The sequence below is a fragment of the Tauraco erythrolophus genome, chromosome 3 (genome assembly GCF_009769465.1).
Source record: "Tauraco erythrolophus isolate bTauEry1 chromosome 3, bTauEry1.pri, whole genome shotgun sequence".
Classification (NCBI taxonomy): Eukaryota; Metazoa; Chordata; class Aves; order Musophagiformes; family Musophagidae; genus Tauraco; species Tauraco erythrolophus.
In genome coordinates, this window is record NC_141467.1 from 147,512 (window position 1) to 168,282 (window position 20,771).

General features: G+C 40.7%; 1 protein-coding gene across 3 annotated transcripts in view; it reads left to right on the plus strand.

The window, feature by feature from the left end:
* Positions 1-20,771, plus strand: part of CDKAL1 (CDKAL1 threonylcarbamoyladenosine tRNA methylthiotransferase) — a 337,692-nt gene that overhangs the window by 104,980 nt on the left and 211,941 nt on the right. For all 3 annotated transcript variants that reach the window (XM_086608947.1, XM_086608948.1, XM_086608949.1), the window contains exons 6-7: positions 3,069-3,117; positions 16,887-17,007. In XM_086608947.1, coding sequence (XP_086465073.1) covers positions 3,069-3,117; positions 16,887-17,007 — 170 coding nt within the window. The remainder of the gene's footprint in view (positions 1-3,068; positions 3,118-16,886; positions 17,008-20,771) is intronic.

Genomic DNA, 20,771 nt, shown 5'->3' on the forward strand with positions numbered 1-20,771 from the left:
CAGGGCGATTTGGCTTGGTTGTGGCACGAGAGGAGGCGGAACTGAGTTCCGCTGCCTTTTGTAGTCTGAAAATATCCAGGCTTCATCCAGGATGGTGACGATATCCATTACCATATTCTTTAAAATACGACAGTTTATTTGCTTTAAGACAAAGAAATACACCCTTTGTTAAAATAGGTGAAGCAGTGTAAAGACTATAGCGTATAAATTACACGGACACAGCTGAGGGTTTGGTGGCTGTTTTATTACTTCACACTGTTAAGCAGAATGGCAAATAGCAGTGATTATTTTGTTTAAACTGGAGGCAATCTGAAGAGTTAAATCCATTGGCGACTGCATTGTTAAACAGTTACCAAGCTGTTACCTTGAAAAGGTAACCAGAGAGATTTTGAATTAATGCAGTTAGTAAAGTGCCTTCAGTATCCTTTGGGATGAAATACTACTGTAGAATTGAATCACCTTTGTAAAACGGTCATGAAAATCCAGGAGTCTTCTGACTCATCGCTGTGCTAAAATTTACTGTTCTTTAGGTAATAGATGCTTCAGCTCAGAAAGATCTTAAACTTTAGGCGTAACTATTAGTAGAAGCAAAGCTAAGAGCAGATATTGTCCGTGTTTTCAGTTTGTATACTTAAGATATTCTTCTCATTTTACAAAGAGCGTATGTGGGGGGGTGACTGTATTTAAAAGATAAGAGTTATTATCTTACTATTGCAAAATATTTTTGAAAGGCAGTTTTGGTAGAATTGAGAAATAGAAGATGTTCTGTTGGCAGCAGGACATTGATTTTTGCTTTAAGGTTTTCAGCATTGAGAGTATAGTTCTGAAAATCTTGCTTTACCACCGGGTTGATCTCATCTTGACTGAGAGATTTAGTTGATTTATTATTGTTTATGTAAGCTCTACTTTTTTTTTTCTCTTCTCTAAAAGAACAGTGTTGTCTGAGAATGTGCTTATTTACCAGCAATTGTAACTCCCTTGGGGAGTGTGTCAGAGGACTCTTCTGCTCATCTTGTTGTGACAGAGGAGGAAGTTGCAATGTAACTACCACAGAAATTCGAGTAACTCAGGGTTTGTTTTGATCTGCACTTGGGAAATACTGGACCCAACTTCGACTGTTGTTTGTTACTTGATTTGGGCAGAAGGGAGGGAATGGCAGCTTCATATCCCTCTTATCATTTGTGATGTTACTGTGCTTCTGTGTTTCTTTAAAGTCATTGCTGGTTTTTAAAAATAATGTGGGTTGGGGCATTGCCCTAGGCTGTATATGAGACCATCCATAACGTAACATGGCAAGGTAAGGGAGCTGTTTTCAGGAAGAGGGAAGGTCTGGGTAATATTGTGTGATATTTCTGATATTCAACTCATACAAGTTTCAATGATGTTTGCAAAACAAAGATAATGATACTTCCCTACCTTGCTAATTTGCTAAATTGCTAAATATTGACATATGCCTATAATACAAATGCTTGTAATCCCCTAAAAGATTTAACTATATATTTTATAATATTATGAAAATGCCAATATTAGTGATACTTTGAATAACTTAATTTCTAGAATTCATAACTAATATGCCATATCCAGAAATCTGAAGTGGCAGAGATTTATGTTTAGAAAAGGCTGTATTTCAAAAGGTTTGAAAAACAAACAAACAAGAAAAAGTAGGGAAAAAAGGTAGTTTTACATGGATTTGATCCAACACCCTGACAAGAACGGGAACAGACTCCCACTGACTTTAGTTGGGAGCTCTAGATCAGACACCAACTACAGATGAGCCTGTTTTTCAGCTGCCATTAGACCGGTTGGAAAATGAATGTGGAATGGAGATGATTGTGCAGACGTGTGTTTACAGGAAATGACTCCATGGTTTGAGGGCACGGAGACTTACTGGCTTTGGCACAAGGGATCCCAGTTCCAGGCTCCTTGGTGCACACCAGGTTCTGCTCTTGAAGCCTCTGCCACGTGGGCTTTTCTGCTTGATCTTGAGACAAACTGGAAGAGAAACTCCAAGGAAATGACTGCAAAAATCATACTAAATCTATTTCATATAATGTGCAGCTTAGAGAAGCAGCGTTTAAAAACGAATATTGTGGAAAAATTGTAAACTAATTTGAGTGTGCAGAGCTGGGCTTTCAGTATTTGGCTTTCCTGCAATATATGTAAGCATGTATGTGCATATATAGTAGATATTACATAAAATACGCAGTTCGGATGGAAGTTGGAGGAAGAAGCTCGACTTTAAGAATTTCTGAGTGTTTAATTTTGCAGTATTAATGCTGATTCCTTCTGCTTATATACCAAAATCTTTGTAGTATATTGGCTATTAAATAAGGAGTAATCTACCTGATAAGACAGAATTGAACTATTTATCACGTTATGGGTGAATTTTGTCAAATGTAACATCAAAACATAAGTTTGTTGTCTTTGTTGGAGATCCTGTGTCACAATCATTAAATATTATTCTGTCTTGTGAAAAACATTGGGGCTTTTCCTTCAGTTTCCACCACTGCCTGCAGTAAGTCCAGGACAATGTCTTATTCCCTTAACCTTGACCACAATATTTTTAATTTCTTCCCATGTCCCAACGTCATTCCCCTGCAATACTTCCTTGACTTTCTCCCCTATCATCTGCCCTTACAATATCTTCAGGTTCTTGTTGTGTTCTCTACCATCTCCTGTTTTGGTGTTGCGACTGGGGAGAGGAAGGGGCTGTTTGAGCTGCTCGGGTGCCAACTGCCTGGGTGGCCACTGCCCTTCAGAGACCAAGAAGAGCAGTTAAGGCCTGAACTCTTTGCTAGGGTCTCTCTTTTTGAGCCGCTTGGTGATTGTTACCAAACTTACAGGAAATTGCTATTTTTGAGGACAAAATTTGATTTAAGTGAAGTGGTGAGTTTTAAAGTTACTTCTGGCAGGTGAAGCAAGATGCACAGGAAAAAACTGTCTAAAAACATAGCACCAAACTCTTTACTCTCCCTTAATCTAGAAAAACACACTTTTGAAAGAAGAGTTTATATAAAATATGTCCAGTCGTTGACTACTTAGATATTGACCTTCTGACTCTTTTTTAGGTTCAACAGATAGATCGTGTAGTAGAAGTTGTGGAGGAGACTATTAAAGGTAAGGCTGACACTTGAGACGATTGCAGCTAGTCTGAAAGACGGAAGCATTAGTAGCAGAAATGCTGCGGTTATGTTCCTTATCTCCCTAATGCCTGCTTTCTCCTAGCTGGGTGGTTGGGCAGTGGGATACTTTGCCGTGTGCGCTTCGTGTAAGTGATCATTTCAGAGATCTTTTCTGGCAGGAGCTCTGTGGCCTGTTGGATTCATAGGTAAATCATCGAGGGGAGACTTCAAGAAATCATTTAAGTTGCGTCAGTGTAGGTGGGTGTAGAATATTGTTTAAAGTTTCAGTGCTATCTTAGTTCAGTGCTGTATCTCTGCTTTCTTATGTTTAGTCCTCTTGTGTTTTCTCCTTTTCAGATGTTTTGGCTCGCTCCTTGAGCTTTCCTCAGCCACGCAGATAAATTATCCTCTGTTTTAATGTCCTTTTGTAACTAGATTCCTTGTTCTCTCTGGCTGTGTTCATGTGTGTGCACACGCAGTACTCTGCAGTGAAGAGGGGAGAAGGCAGTATTGTTTCTGCAGCCTGACCAGTAAACATTTGCTATTAAATAAATACATTTGTCTGGGTCTTTCTGGGTTACCTAAGTTTGTCTCCATTACTTATCAGGCCATAAAAATTACTGTTCCATGAAGCTTTAAATTACAAGGTTTAGTTTAATTGGCTGTACTTTCAATATAAACAAGCGTCTAGTCCACAAGACACTGCCTGTAACTTTAGTGCTGGAGTATGATGTTTTTGATGTACAGCATGAAAATGTAGAAACACTGCAAAATTTAAAAAAAAAAACCCTTCTCAAGAAATTGTGTAGTATGGTGTAAGGCTTCTAGAGTTTGTGATTTGAAGGCCTTAAGATTTCGTATTGTTTTGAATGCTTTCAAAAATGAAACCTATACTCTTATGCACTCCCAGACAAAGCTTTTTCCAGTTTGTGGCTTCTGTTTTTTTTTGGGGGGAGTACAACCTACTGTACTATACAAAGAAAGAGGAAACGTATTCAGCGTATTCATATTTGTTGTTAAATAAACCAAAATGTTTTCCCAGAAACATCATGGAGTTTATGACAATGTGTTGGAAATGGGGATTCTTCATGATTTTTACAACAGCACAGTATTTCAGATCTCTATCTGATTTTCCTGAATTTTATTTATTCTTAAGGGAGGAAGATGATAACCTGGGTCAGCATGGCCTTCCTTTACAAAAATGGGCTTTGTAATATTTATACTGACTCCAGACTGCTTTTTTGATAACATGGTTACTCAGGTTATTGTGACTGAATATTTTATGGCTAGAAAAAAGACCTTCTAGTAGCAGTTGCTAAAATCATGCTTTTCATTGAATTGATTTTAAGATTGCATTTTACATACTGATATAATTCTGGAAAATAATGTTCATAGATACGTTAAGGAACATGTAAACTTTAAATAATTTTGGAAAAAAATCATAGTTCCTTTCTAGCTTACTAGAAGAGATTTGAATAAAAAGGAGTAAGTGGGTTGCTGAATTCCATACGTAGTGCCAATTCCTTCAGGGATTTGTCAAAAGGTAATGGAACACAGGATATCTGAAATTTTTTTGGAAAAAGTGAACAAAAATGGCTCCCCAGTGCAAAAAAGATACGGATGTACTGGAGAGAGTCCAATGAAGGGCCACAAAGATTGTTAAGAGACTGGAGCATCTCTCCTCGTAAGAGAGCCCGAGAGCTGGGGCTGTTCCCCCCTGGCTAAGAGAAGGATGAGGTGGATCTCATCAGGGTACATAAATACCTGCAGGGCTCTTTCAGTGGTGCCCGGTGACAGGCCCAGACAATGGGCACAAACTGAAACACAGGAGCTTCCCTCTGAACATCAGGAAACACTTTTTGACTAATTGAGCAAGGGAGTTGGACCAGATGACCTCCAGAGGTTCCTTCCAACCGTAACCCTTCCGTGAAAACAGAATTTCAATTGGAAAAAGAATTAACACATTGTCAGGGGTCATAGCATATGATAACGGCTTATTTTTGCAAAAGCCAACCATAAAAAGAGGAGTTTTTACTTATATTTCAGTTAAATTTATTTAAAGATAATGCATTAATTTATGTGCTTGGGAATCATCTTCCACTGATGGAGAAAAATGTGAAGCTCTCTTTTACTATGTTTTAGGAAAGAGTCTAACCGTGAACTTTCATTATCCGAGTGAAATAAAATACTATGGTCTTGGTTAAGAATATTTTATGCTGTGAAATAGGTACATGGTAGAAGCTTAAATTCATGTATATAAACCCAAATGACATGTAACCCTCTGTCTTCCTAAGTCTACATCATTAGTAACAACTTCTGAAGCTGCAAAGGGGTTGAGGAAATGGAGGTGGTGTGGGACAGGGGATTAAATACAAATTCTGAATTCAGAGCCAGCTCATAGTTGTAAGTCTTAAGTTGGATGTCTGTCATAGTTGTATGATACAATTTTCTTCACCTCTTTTTTTAAAAGAAAATCAAAAGGCTGCATGGGTGGTATACTCTTGTACTGTGGCTATGCACATATTGAAAGCTTAAAAAAAGTTTTGACTCGATGCTTAAATTGAGCAAGATTAAACTGCATAGTGTGTGCACTCTGTAGGGCAGCTGTCTCTGTAGATTGGTCGGCCTAACCAGGTTGTCCAGATTTTCTGTCCGCATTTCAAGGTTGTTACTCTAGTTGCCAGTTTTAAGTCTAAAAGTCTAGCTTTCCTTGGGTTCCCCTTTGTTAAGGGATACTGTAGATTTTTCTTGGATGCTTGAATTTTGTAGTATGAGTTTGAAAAAAGGGAAACTTTGTTTCAAAAAAAAAAAAAAATTTTTTTTTCCTCCTCCCCGCCTTTTTTTTCTTTCTGATTTCTTCTTTCTAGTTTTCCAAGAAAATGGCTCCCCTGTTGGATTTGGTTGAAAGCTTACTGTACTTCCAAAGAAAATTACTTTCTTGGAATTATTTAGAACTCTTTTTATGAAATATGAAGGGATCTCTTCTACCTTTATTTGTCAGTCTTCAGGACATTGTCAGGAAACCCTCTTCAGAACAGTGTAATTCTGCTGGTTAAAGAGATGGTTTCAAGTAGATCTTTATGATGGTTGTTACATCATCTGTCTGAAAACAGCATAATTGCCAGTACCCAGCTCTCCGTGGAGATAATTCTCATAAACACTTTTTATGTGACTTTATCTTTTCATACTTCTTCATCAGAAAATAGCAAAGAAGAATGTTCGTGTTTATTATTGCACCAACACCCAAAAGAGAGACAGAATTTTTAAGAGACCTTGTGATTCCTCATTTTTATATCACTCTGACTTTTATCATGAGTCTTAAGAACTTTGAAGTTTCCCAATTATCAGGTAAACTGTCATTTCCAGAAGCAAACTTTAATAACTGTGCAGTATTTGTACGCAGATCATGTCTGATTAGTATTTATACTGTTTCCCAAGATGTGTTTTTACTAGAGGCATCTTCAGGTACTTTTACCATGCTATTGTAATTTATAATTTGAGACCTCTGCACTGCTGGCTAGAAGTTAGACAAGCTAATTTGATCTCAGCCTCAGAACTAGGTTTCTCAAAGTGACAGCCACAGTCATGGAGCCAGAGTGTGTCAGTCTTCCTGATACTCACAACAGTCTCATCGTGCAAAGCCCTAATTTAACAGTTTAGTAAACCTTGCTTCATCTGCACATTACCCAAATTATGAAACTGGATTACAGCACTTTTTACATCATTGGGGCACTCATTCCCACTCCTGTGCTTAGTTTCCTGGTAAGATGTTAGGATGTTAGTATGTTATGCTATGTTAGGATGACATAGTATGTTAGGGAAGTATTGCTAAGGAGTTGCAGTGCCTGTGAGCTAGGAGAAGACTGGGTCATAATTGAGGTATGTTCCAGGGTTATCATTGAGGTATGTTCCATAGTTAAGTAAAATTTCTGTACAGAATTTAAAAACTGTTTGGGCTGATCAGTTTCTATAGCATGTCTCAACAGGATGAAGATTGTTTTTGATGGGAACCACAGGATATCTTTATGGTGATGGCTTAAGTCCGCATTTTATGAACCACTGTCAAAGCTGTCTTTGTAAAAAACATACAATATGTGTCTACAAGCTTGAATATAACCGGTTTATGGTAGGCAAGACAATACATTTATTCTGTAATTTAAAAGAGAAATTTTAACTGCTTAATGTAGAAATTCTTCTTTTCTTGGTTTTGAATTTAGGTCTTCAGAGATTTGGGTCTTTTTCCCACTTTCTAGACATGCTAGCTGTCAGATTTCATGTTATTAAAGCTTTCTTGGGGTGGGAGGCATGGAACTGGAGTATTTGTGTAGAGTCTGCTTTTAGCTTAGGCCTTAGGGAGATGAGGGACACAGGTTGGATTGAGCTTAGTCCATATTGTGTCCGTCTAATGCTTTCACAAAGCATAGTTTTACAATGGGTCGTTAGACTTGATTGTAAAAAACAACCAAAGGAAATTACTTCAGGGTTGAGCCTTTTATACTTCACATAACCTTTCTTGATTTCAGTCACGTTGACCTGTCTGGTGAAGCTGCCCATCTATTCCCAGTTTAAACATTAACCAGTATTTACTAAACTGTTAAATTGTCCTCATGTGGTTAGTAATTATGGATTGCTGATGGTTGCAGTGTCAGTCTGTATGGAAATGAGCAGATAAATGGTACCTGTATTATATATAGGCTAAAACGTAGAATTTATACTGGTTTGCCTGCCTTAGAGTGAGTGTGTGTGTGTATATATATGTATGTATGTATATGAATGCCAGCAGAATAAATAGTATTTGTGTGTCCTGTTTGTTTTCACTCTGATCTGCAGATAACAGGAGATAAAGTACTCTCTTTTCAATGTCTGTGACTGAGGGAAGAGTGGCCTTGGCTTAAGAAGCTAATGACAATCCAAACAAAGAATAAAACTTGGAGGAGTCAGGGGTTCCTTTTTGAGGAAAAGTACCATTTGGCTCCCGGTCAGGAAACTGGCTGACCGTGCCGAAGTGCGGCTTGAGGAGGGCCAGAGGGAGGGTGGTGGCCTCATGGAGTCTCTGTTTCTGTTTCTGCACCCTTTGAAAGAACGTGGAAAGGGGTGATGGCTGCGGGTGGAGTGTTTTATTTGCTTCACTGGGTGGTGGGCTGACCGGGCGGGCTGTCAGACCCCCAGCCGGCGGCTCTCCTGCTGCCTCTCCTCAGCGGGATGGGAGAAAATAAGATGCGAGTAGCTCATGGATGACAGTGAGGACAGGGACATCGCTTACCGGTTACCTTCGTGGGCAAGAGAGACTTGACTTGGGGAAAGCTCATTTAATTTACTGTGAATCAAAACCAGAGTCGGATGGTGAGAAACAAAGAGAAAACTCAAGCTGCCTTCCCCGCATCCTGCTGCTTGCTGGGCTCAGCTTCACCCCTTTCATCCCGGGCTCCCCCACCTCCCCCTGCGCAGTGCAGGAGGGCGGCGAGCGGGGGCTGCAGCCCGCCCGGCACCGCGCCGTTCCGCGGTGGCCCGCGGGTGAGCTGCCCCGCCGTGTGCGGTCCGGGGGGAGCCTGTGCGGGGGCGCCGGAGCGCCCCCCAGCCCCCCTCCGGCGCCCGCAGGGCCGTTTCTCACGCTTTGCCCTCGCCGCTGGGCAACGCTTCGCCACGGGCCTTCCCGAGGCGCCGGCGGGCGGCCGGGGCGCTCGGTGCCCTCCCGCCGTGGGCAGCTGGGGCCCCGCGGCCCGCCCGTCCCGCACCGCACGCCCCGTGGGCACCGCAGCGGGGTTGCTGGGCAGTAGAATCGCCTTTTGGACTGGGATCAGTGAAGTTAAGGGTGCTGCCAGCAGAAACGGCGCCAGGGGCTGGCTGTCTCCAAGAGGCTGCACCACGGGAGCGGTGGGAGCTGGGTTGCCGTGGGTGATACGCAGACGACGACTCGTCTGTAACCAGGTGAAGTGGCCGTGGTGGGAAGATCCACCATCGCCCGTGTGTGTGCATCAGTCGCCGAGGTGAACAGTGTGACGTTGGAGCCTGTGATGTGCACAGAAAAGATGCCTTCTCTTCCAGGCCTGGTTGTGCTCTTTCCCGCACCTTTAGTGAAGGACCATCCTGCAGCACGCCTGATTTTCTGTCCTGTTCACATTGGTTAGGCTCAGCTGGGTTTAGCTCCTTTGGAAAGTCCTCACGGCTGGTAAATGCAAAGAGTAGCTTGTTCAAACCAGTGCGGTTTAGTTATCCATAGGAAGAGCACAAACATGGCAAAAGAGTAGAGAAGCGAGTGAAAGCTTGGTTTGGCATACAGGGATAGGTTCAGCCTAGCGTTTCACTCTGAGGCCAGGTTTGTTCTCTTCAACCTGCACGCCTCGAAACATTAGGCAAGTTACTTGTACTGCTGCAGCTGGCTCTGACAATCCACCCTGCAGCGTTTCCCTTCCTCCTAAAATAGCTTTAGGAGGTTGTGTTACCCAGTAGAAGAACATAACTCTGGAAATAAATTCAAATTCAAATTTTGTAAATAGCTCCTGATTTGCCTCTTCTGCCTTTATGTGTATTTGTTCCCTCACAACACAGCCTATTTCATCTGACTCAAAATTTTTTTTCCTTGAAAGTTCGGTCCAAAATCTCCCCCGCTTTTGAGCAGCATCCTCGATCCTGATCAAATGCATTTCTTCACAGAGAGTGAGGACAAAGGGTCAGGGAGCTCTTCCTGTAGTTGATTCCTAGTGTTGTCCTTCCGAGCTGTCGAATCATAGCCAGCATTTTGAGTTCACAGCAGATTTAACAGTTAGTCACAGTTTCAGAAAGACAATAACATCACATGATCTCAAAATAAGTGAGGTGAAGCTATTGAATCCTGGAAAAAACAAAGTGCCTTAATAGGGCATTTCAAGCCCTTATGTTGTGGGTGAGGAAAGCACTGTGGATACGTCAAAAATGTTCTTCAATACTTACATGCACGTTCTTAATTTAATGCTATGAAATTTTTATATGAGCAATAATTCCTTTCTGTTAGTTATCTCCTTTACTGTTTTACTTGTTGCACTCCACTGTGTAGTGCTTACAGATATTGTTATGATTGAATGATACATACAAGAATAAGAGGTGTTGTATGTTTAATGGAGAGCAAGTGAATATGGAATTTTGGCAATCTAGGCTATCTGCAGAGCTTTTTTCTGAAGTTTGTGAACTGTCTTACTATATTTAATATCTTGTTTTTGAAATTACATAAAATGAATTTTAAAAAGCGCACTGCTTCACCTGTGTGACACATACTCTGGAGTCTTCCAAAACAGAATAGTAGTTGGATGCTGATTCCCGGGGCAAGGCTCACTAGGTGTAAGTATTTCACGCAAGTAGCATACATGCTGTATGCTTAGTACTGCCTGCCCATTCTCTGAAGCTTTTTTGCAGTGGATATAGGGTAGAAGGTAATAATTCATGAGAGTTCTGAATTGCAGAGACTGGTTCAAACGTGCCACCCAGTATCAGCAACCTGATGGGACTGGTTGCCTGGCCAAGGATGTGCTTTTTCCTGTGATGCTGTGGCAGGCAGGGAAAGGTCAGTAATTCTGACAGCAATAGTTTGAATTTCCCTTGTCTTGTAATAGACCCAGTTCCTGCCTACGTGAGTTTGAAGGAGGAGTTTGACTGCTACACAACATCTCCCCCTTTGCTGCTCTAGAGGAGCAATAATTTGTATTAGTTGCTTGGCCAGAAGCAGGGCATGTATCTTCCAGTTACGTTTGGCTTTTCCTTGCTCTCTGTAGCTACTCGAGCCAGGAAATCCCAGGGATGACACTCAGGGATGCCTTGACTCGGTAGCTAACGTGCTGCTGGCCAGCTGGGGTTGGTTTGGGTGGGAGCGTTCACGCAGCGAAGCCCAAACGCCGATTAGTGCCCATGTTCCTGCACTGTGCGTGTCTGGCAAGAGTGTGGTTTGCTCTGGGCAGCTCAGGGATCCCTTTGCCATCAGTCACGTCTGCTGTGGGACAGCTCGTTGGTGCCGAGGGCAGGGAGAAGAGACGGGAGAGCGGCTTGGGTCTGTCCTTGCTACACGTGTGCTGCTTCCATCAGAGGTGGACCGGGGCTCAGGCTCTTACGCCTGCCTGTCCACTGTGAGGCCACCGAGTCTGGGTTTAAAGCACCTCCAAATTGAAGAGGTTTGGGCTCAAGTACGAGCACCGGTCCAGGTTAGCTGTGCAGTGTGTCAGGCAATTTGTGTTGCATCCTTATGTTTCAGATGCTATTTTTTCTCTTAGTCCTACCAGAAGATCCAAAATAACTTTAGGAGGTTGTTTTTACCCAGTAGAAAAACATAACTCTGGAAATAAATCCAAAATTCAAATTTTGTAATAGCTCCTGGTTTGCCTTTTCTGCCTTTATATATATATTTTTTTTATTTGCTCTTCTTAGGCCCTCTTCTCTCTTTAATGTGTTCTTGACTGTTATTGTTACTTTCACTTAAGTTTTCTAATTCATTTCACATCTACTTGATCCTCTTTTCAGTCTTCATCACTGCTTCTGGTGGTCTTTACACTTTCATTTGTTTTTCTTTGGGGAAATCTACTACTTTGTTTTCCCTTCATATGGCTTTGCCTTCCTTAGCTACACTGCTCCCAGGTGCCATTTTTTCCAGTGTTAGCCATGAGAAAAGGAAGCTCCGTGTTCACTAAGAAGCGAATAATGGTGGAAAGAAACGTGTGCAAGAGTACATGAAATGGTGCTTAATCCTTTTCCCTGAAGATGATGGAGAAGATCAAAGAGGTCGGTGAGAGACAGCTGGAAGTGTAGAACGGTACATTGCCAGCCTTGTTGTGAGGAAAAAAGTGTCTTTCAGGAAATGGTGAATAACTTCTAAGTATAATGATGTGACTGAGAAAGGGTAGCCAAACAAGCTGAAGACAATAGAAGTTGTTGCTGCCAAGGCTGGGGTTTCCTGCATCTTTGAAGATTTTCTCTAAACTCGTGTTTCTGGGTTGCTTGAGATACCTGCACTGGATGTGGAAGCTGAGAGCCGAGCAGCACGGCTCTGTGTCTGGGTGGGAGCTGCGTTTCGGTGGCACACCGTGTAGCTCCAGCGGGGTGTGCAGGAATGGGGGGGACCCTCGATGGATGCCCTCTTCTATCTTTCAAGAGATTATTTTAGTATCTGATAGACAGCACATTTAATATCGTTATAATCTTACGGCAAAGAAATTCCATTACCTGTTCCCATCGTATATTTGTATTCCAAGATCAGGCATTCTCTGTCACAATCCCAAAGCACATACATCTGCCATTAAAGGTATATATACATGCTAATAATGTTACGTTACTTTTTTGTGTCCTTCTTCACAAGTGAAAATGAATGCCTTGAAAATGTTTTCATTCTGCACCCTGGTTTGTCAAACTGACACACTTAAAAGCCCCTTTCAGACTAACAATAGGTTCTAATATCCTGATTAAGTCATGCCAACCTCATCCTCTCTGTGAACGATGCCAAGTAATGTGAATTGCACCTACTGGCTTTTATGTAAAGATAAGTTAAAATCAAACTAATTTTAAACTAATTAAAATAAGTTAAAATTTAACAGTCTGTTCTGAAAACTAGAGAGCTCTGGTTCATTTTAGATTATTTCTAGCTTGATTTCATTAATACTTTCTGTGAGTGATTCTGCACTATAAGCTTCCTCACGGGATGTGTTTAGTACTACTGTTGTATTGTAATCTGCATTAATTATCTATTAGTTAGTGAAAAACTACTCTGAAGCATGACCTAAACTGCTAATTAACTTTTTCAGGTTTTTTAAAATACAATTTGATCTGCTGGTAGACTATGTGGAAGTAGAAAAGTTACCTTTATGGCAGAAGAGCTTTATAGGACTAGAATGTTTAGGCTCTGAAATATAACCTGACTAGATCTGTTTGTCATTAAGTTGTGTATTAAAGCTTGCATCTTCCAGTGAGCCATCAAAAAGGGGTGTTTTTTGTTTGATATCTGAGCTAGAGCACTCATCGCTATGGAAGTGGATCTGTGATTAGATCAGTTGTCAAAAATGTTTTTGTACCAAACTTAAAACACAAAAGACTTCTTTTAAAAAAGGTTTGGGCCACCTGTTGTGCTTAGTTGTTATCCAGCCTGCAAAGTCAGAGAGACAGGAACTTAATCAGATAAAATGCTTTAGAAGTAAAACTTGATTGCAATGTTCTGCCCCGTTCTAAGCTTTGAAAAGAGATAATAAATGAGATTTAAAATTACTGCTTTTGCTCTTATGCCTGATGTTGGTGTGGGCTTTAATAATACTGGTTAGACAGTTTAACAAAAACAAAGTTGCTTATTCGTTTTCCTTATTGAAGATGACAAAATATTTATTGTTAAGTTTTCTTGAAATAAGTATGTGGGGGGAAAAAAAAAGATCCTACAGCATGTGAAAAAAGTATGATTCAGTGTTTATCAAGTTATGTTTTATTAATAGCAACAATGCTGTAAACAGATGCTTTAGTGATTACTTAAAGTGAAACAAAATAGTCCTTGTATGGAGTAGGGGAAAAAGGGTTTAAGGTCATGGATACGGTAACTGAGGGTTTTTTCTTGTCTCCTCTCTTCTATTTTTTTCTCTTTTCTTCTTCCCCTTCCCCTTCTTTCCTTACATTATTAAGTGTGCCTGCAGCATGGATCTCTCTAGTTGGGCATGGATACGCTCCCTGCTTTCTGGAAGCATTAAACTCTGCTAAAACTCGGCTCCCAGCACTGCTTTTTGTATCCTCTGGTGTCTGGAGTGACAAGTGCCGGAGTGTTTCTGTGCAGAAATTTTCCAGCTGCGGCTGCATCCCGTGCAAGTTCTTTGCCCACGCAGGCTGACTGAGAAACACCTGTAGCTCGTTCCACTGGGCAGGTTGTTTTGAAGCAGGTGTGTAGCATTCAGCCATGGCTCGGGGAGGTGATGGTCAAGCGACCCAATAGCCCTGGCCCACCTGGCGAGCCGCCTGATTTGTAATTAATTAAGGAGGGGTGTTTCCCCCTGGAAGCAGGGCATTTCCCTCCTGGCTGCTGGAGCTGCCTGGGCCTGCTTGGAGCTGCCGCCTCCTCGCTGGGCCGCGCCGCGCGGGCTCTGCAGGCCTCGGCTGCGCCCGAGCCCGAGTGCCGGTCGCCGGGAGCACGGGGAAGGCCGTGGCCGCGCGTCACGGGCAAACAAGCTGCCGCGTTTGTTGGCCAGGCCGTGGCTTTCCTGAGCCGGGGTGTGAGCGTGTTGGTGTTCAGGGGATCCCGTGGGAGGTGGTCACGGAGCCGGCGTTTCTTTCCCGAGTTCAGAAGTCTCTGCAGGTGAGAGGCTGGCTCTTACGCTTCCTACAGCGTTACGTTCTACGTGCAGTCGGCCGAAGTGTTGCTTTGTGGGGTTTTTGTCTCATATATATGGTAACTTGCCTACACAAGATCTGCAAGAAGGTAGAAGTAGTATTTTTGAGTAACAAGATTTTTCTAGACTACCATAGTGTTTATTTCTTTCCTATTTCCCAAGAAAACAGGGATTATCAAGTTGTGCCTCCTGCACAGGTCTATCATTATCCCCATTTCCTTCCTTCTTTACTAATTTTTAATCTTTTGACAAATTTCAAACAGATTTTTGACGGATTTTGTAATCTAAAGGATACTCTCTTTCCAGAAGTTCCCGTGAAAAAAATTGACTCTTCGATTAATGCTCCCAGTCTGAGAAAGGGAGAGCATGAGCTAAACTCTTATTAGAGGGTAGCAGTTCACGTGGCGTTTGGAGGAGATCAAGCTTCACAGATTCTGTGCTCTGAGATATCACTTGTTGGGGGGGGCAGGTGGTTTTTGTGGTTTATTGGTTTGGTTTTGGTTTTTAAACTTCAGAATAGTAGTTCAACCCCAATTCTAAACAGGAATTTTAAATTTTGGGTAGCTTGTCGTTATGTTGTTAAGCCTGATTGTTTGAAGAAACTGTAAATCATTTCACTGTGTTTTCAGCCATAAATCCAATGCAGGTTTAATGTGGTAGTGCAATTGACTACTTAAAAAATGGATAAACTGGTTTATTCCAAATAAACTACAGTATTAGGAAATACGAAAAAGAATGGTCTCTGCTTCTAATTTTGCTTTTATGCCTACCATAATGCAATCACTCATGTTATACAAGTAAATAAAATGGTGCTGTGCTTGTGACTCCTTAATGAAGCATTGGATTGGAAAATAACCAGTGTATTGTGAGACAAGGGTGTTGCTGTTATTGTCATGAAAATGTAAAAGTGAATAATTTAGCAAATGTTAATAGCCCAAGTGCCGCATTACTAAATTCATAGCAGTATGTAATGAAATTTGTGTCAAATGAAACTGCAAAAATAATGCCTTTTAATTCCTGTTGGTGTTACGATGTTTACTAGATCTCGTTTTAGTATTAACCATTATGATATCAGCCCTGCTCGCTCCTTCGTTAGATGACATTTTTGACTGAGAGTTTTCATGTATCTTACAGAACCTGAGAAAGATGTTATGCCAGTAGTAGTTGTTTATTTCTGCGCTGTTGTTGCCGTACCACAGAAATAAGTTCAGAGTACGAATGCCGTATTATTAAAAAAATCAATTAATGACGCCTCAAAACAGGTAGTGCAGAAAGGCTTGAACTGATGGATGAATGAGTTTTGTAAAAAGCTGTTGGTAGTGTAAGTTAGGAGATTTGGTTGAAAATGGTTTTTAATTGATCTGAATTAGTTATCTCAGGTAGTACTTCAAAGTTTCATGCTTTCCTTTCACCCCTGCCCTTTCCTTTTTAGGGTAGGATTTTTCTTTTCCGAAATACTTGACAGAGCGTAGATGTGCTGTCATCTCATGTGCTATCAGAGAGTTTTCCGCTTTCAACAGGTACACGCTTTCGCTCTTTCCAAGAAAGAATCGCTCCAAGCAGCGGTTACTTCCCACCCCTTTTCAGGTCCCTAGCATTAGCTTTCCCTGGCTGGCCCTGATCTGCCTGTTGGAGGCTTTGTGCAGTACATCTCATGTTTGTAACCTGAGCGTGTTTTAGATGGCCTGCCGCAATAATGTACACCTACTTGTTTTTTATTTCTCATTGTTAGAGCTTGCTTCCGAGTATTGGCAAACCCTGTCGTTTGTGCTTTTTGAAATAGAGGACTTGACGTGGTATGACTGATGTCCTGCTGTAGGCAGTTGGTGGTCGTATTTGTAGTTTACTCTCTGAGTACGACTGGAGTTATGAAGCAGTTTTCTGACTTTCCAGTCTCCTTGGTGTGGGAGGAGTATGCGTGACTCTTGGTAGTCAGCTTAGCCGTGAACATGTTATCAGGATACGCTTCAGAGCACCTTCCCTCAGACTTGCACAGTCAGGCAACTTTGAAATGCATTCGTTCTCCATAAAATAAGCTAACAAAATATTTAGTTGTTTGTTACCTACTAATTTAGGTTTGAATGAAGGTTTGAATGAAATTTTGGGGAAAAATATTTTAATCCTGTGATACAACTTATTTAAGTATTGCTGCTTTGATATTTGCTTGAGAATCTGGAAATGAAACTGCTTAGATCATTTTAATTGAATAAATTAGAAAAGGCAAGTGTGAAAAGATAATTGGATGAAATAAATTTTTTATTTTAATACAATTTATTTTATCTGTTAATATCTCTTTTTAAATGTTCCAACTGGTGGAAATAAATTATTACATCTCATGCTCATTTTCAGTCTTTGAAGTATAAACACTACTTGTGAAGAAGAGCAAATTGAAACAGATATGATGGGTCTTGTGCTTTGTATTGACTGCATTTTTGTGCTTCATTTGAAGGTCATTCTGTGAGACTGCTGGGTCAGAAAAAGGATAACGGGAAACGTTTGGGAGGAGCACGACTGGATTTGCCAAAGATTAGGAAGAACCCACTGATAGAAATAATTTCCATCAATACAGGGTAAGAATCATCCAAACTTGTAAAACATTCAGTACTGCTGAGGAATTCAATTTATCTCTTTCTGCAGGCCTGGTGTATTACTCCTAAGTTACACAGAAGTAGGCAGGATGGCCACTTTTCAATAGGAAAAGATTTTAAATGGCATTCTTTCTGGAAGAGAAATCCTGGCTTATTTGGGTACAAGACTTATGCTGCTTTAGGGCTGCAAACAATTGTGCGGTCCTCTTTGTCAGTTCATCTAACTCTTTCTCAAAGGAAGAAGTCATCAGAAAATCAGAGAAGAAAAAAGCATTTGGAGTTTTTTACTGTGCTTTTTTGATTTCTAAGGTGGCAGTTCTGAAATATTGTTAGTAACTCATTAAGATCTGTAAACATCATTAAGATTCATAAACACCTGATTGCCAGCCCAGATGTATTAATGGCCGAATTAGATATAGCTATTTGCCCCTCTAATATGTTTGTAAAGGGTTATCATGCTTCTACTTCAGCCTTTTCTTCGTTTGAATAAGCTACCCTCTGCTTGTCAAGCAAATCCGGATGCCTGTTTGTCCGTAAGATGACAAGCATTTTTCTGTTCTGTATTTCTGCTTTGAGGAATTCTATTTTAATCTTTCTTCCCTTGATGCTTTCCTTTTCTCAGCCCCACTTGGTCATCTTCCATTTGATCAGTTTCCTAAAAATAAAGGAAACAAACAAAACCAACAAACCCCACACGAATCGTCTTTTGATTTTTCCCATCTTCTCCAGCTTTGGTCGTTATTTCCCAGGTGGTAAATGTGAGACGCGTTGCTCTAGGTGTCACAGGGAGGTGTGAACGTACTGCCTGGAGAACAACGATGTGGTAGATCTTAGCTCTTTTTGGTCTGAATGGAGTCTAGCACTTTCATAAACATTTCGTAAAAGAGTTTTGCTACTGTGCCTTTTCTCTCTTACTTCCTTGTCTTGTAGTAGTCTTGCCTTCATGATTTGCTGCAAAACCTAGTGTGGTATTTAGGTCAGAATCCCAGTTCAGGGCTCAGTGCGGTTACTTTGTCTTCCTCTGACTTACAGTAAACACACAGGTGTTTGCGCCCATGTCATCAAAGTGCTTTTCACGATTAAAAATGAGCAAAGTGTACTTTTACGTTTAGTTGTGTCCAAGTTTCAGATGATATAAGTTTTTCTTTGCCATTAATGTTTATCACAATCTAATGTAATAATGTCTTTCTAGTTGTAAACGTTGTCAAGGATGCAAACTGATTGAGCCATGGTCTTGTTTTACATGTCTTTTGATTTCATTTAAGGTGATGAAATGCATTGCTATTTCCAATACCAGGCTAGTGCTAACCTAACTGTAGAGGTTAATACAAGCAGGGTACTGTAGGGTACTTGGCATTAGGTGGCTGATGAGAGTGACAACTCTTTGGAAAAGTTTTTTGCTTGGGTAGGGTTGGGTTTTTCTGATGTTTTTGTTTTGAGGATTAGGGCTGTGGTTGAGGGTCACATCACTTTTTGCAGCACTGGAAGCTAGAGTTAGTGCCTGGCCTTGCTGAATTTATTTTTTTTTTTATTTTAATTTAATGTTATTTCCATCAGGGTTGTTTTACCTGGTTGGCACTTTTCCAGCTGTATCACTCAGATGCTGAGTGGCTGTCCTACAGTGTCTTGGGCTTGTAGTGCTGATTCCAAAATATTCTGCTCCTGCCATACTATATTAGAGTGTCTCTTGTCCGGAAGTCAGATCTGCTCTTCCCCTCCTTTCCACTTTCATGACACCCGTGTACCCCTGAGTGCCTGCAGACCTGCACTGTTATTTGGTACTGTGGGGCTCCCAGTAAGAAAGGGAATGTGATCATAAACAAGGTGGATGTGGTTACAAAGCGGCACCCTGTGCCAATTAACTGCGTATTTACCATGGTCCAGCCTGTCTGAAGAGGGATCGTTTCTTTTTTACAATGGGTATTCAGCAAAGTGGTATAGAGATCAACTAGGATGCACTAGAATTTTTCTAAATGCGATAGCGAGTTACTATTTGGTAAGGCCATAAAAAGAGGCGTTATTTGTGACTGTTGAATCCCTAAGCTCTTGCAGTGGCCTGTGTTCCCTGGCCAGATTTTTGGCTAATTGAACTGGTTGAGCCAGACTTCTACCTTTTTGTGGCATTCAGCAAATACCACCTATACCTGTGGGTCCAGCTTTGAAAATGCTTTGTACGTTCCCATCATCTCTGACTGCTTTATAACTGGGATTAGTTTTCTGGAGGCACCATCCTGAAACCAGATAAAAATATCTTTGATTGCTTAGGAAAGGGTGTTGTGGCTTAAGTTTGAGGGCTTGTGAAGCCATTGCCCTCCTGTGCTGAAATTAGTGGGATATTTCAGGAATAATCTCATCAGTTCAGCAGAAGAACCACTGTTTCTGTGGCTTTTTGTGTTTACTCTTGTGAACTAAAATATCTTCCCTCATACAGTGTTATCTCTAGATTAAAAAAATATATAGAGAGAGATGGAAATTGAAGTCTTTCCGGTATGTGAAAAATTGAATTACCTCCTGTTTGACAGCGATAGACTTGTATTTTTGGCAACTGCTTATATACTTTTGTCTATCCAACTATGCCACAATGTTTTCAACATTTCTGTCTTCCCCTGAAGTATTGCTGTCCCCATCTTGAATCAATAATGAGTCTGAATTACGAATCTGTTAATGTTTCATAAAAATAATTGACTGAATACTTACAAGGGTGAATTTCGTGTCTTCAGTTTACTCGATTTAGTTTGTTCATGAATAACATAGATTTTCTATATTTTAATGTTTAACTTTTCAAGATACTCATGTAAGTGACTCTGTGGTTGAAAGAAGATTTTGATTTTTAGAAAAACATCAATATAAGTTTTGATTTGCATTCAGTATTATGCTTGGAGAGGCAAAAGAGTATTTCATCTGATTGTAATAATATAGTTATTATACAATTACATATTACATTACCACATATTACATTTACTTTTACTGAAATTCAAGATAAATGGTTAGAGTGAATTCCCAGGAAATATGAAGTGATACAATTACTTTGGCCCTACCTTAGGTTGTAGTATTTAAGTGGACACTTTTCGTAACTATTTAGCTCAAACATCTGTGACATGCCAGAGCCTATCATGTTAGTTACCTTCAGAAAACAGAGAAGGTAGAAAGTCTGGAAAGATAGTGTATATGTTTTTGAAAGCAAACTTCTGCATTAGGCTTTTTTGTTTACATTTTAATCAATATTTGCATGTATGTGTATTTAGATTCTGTCTGTACTGTATACCAAGCATATATTTCAACCATGCGTGTACCAGAGTTCAATCTGTTCTGCTTTGGCACACTTCACAAAATAATTTCCATAATGAAAATGATGGATGGCACAGTTGTGTGGATCTCTGTGGAAGGCATTTTAGTTTTAATCGTGAAATCTGAAAAGCTAGTATTCCAAAGCTTGCAGAAACCACACTGCTCTAACAGGGAGAAGGAAAAACAGTTGTTTACAACAGAAGGTTTTAAAAGTCTCCTTTTTTGCCTAAGGTCTCTTTCCACTGCAACTTACCGTAACTCACATCCAAGGTCATTATTTCCTAATTAGATATTTAAATAGCATATTGGTGCCAGTTTCTGAAAGATGGCTCTTCTGCAGTGTCACGGTTTAACCCCAGCGGGCAACTCAGCCCCACGAGCTGCTTGCTCATTCTTCCCGGTGGGATGGGGGAGCGAATTGGAAGAGTAAAATTGAGAACTCGTGGGTTGAGGTAAAG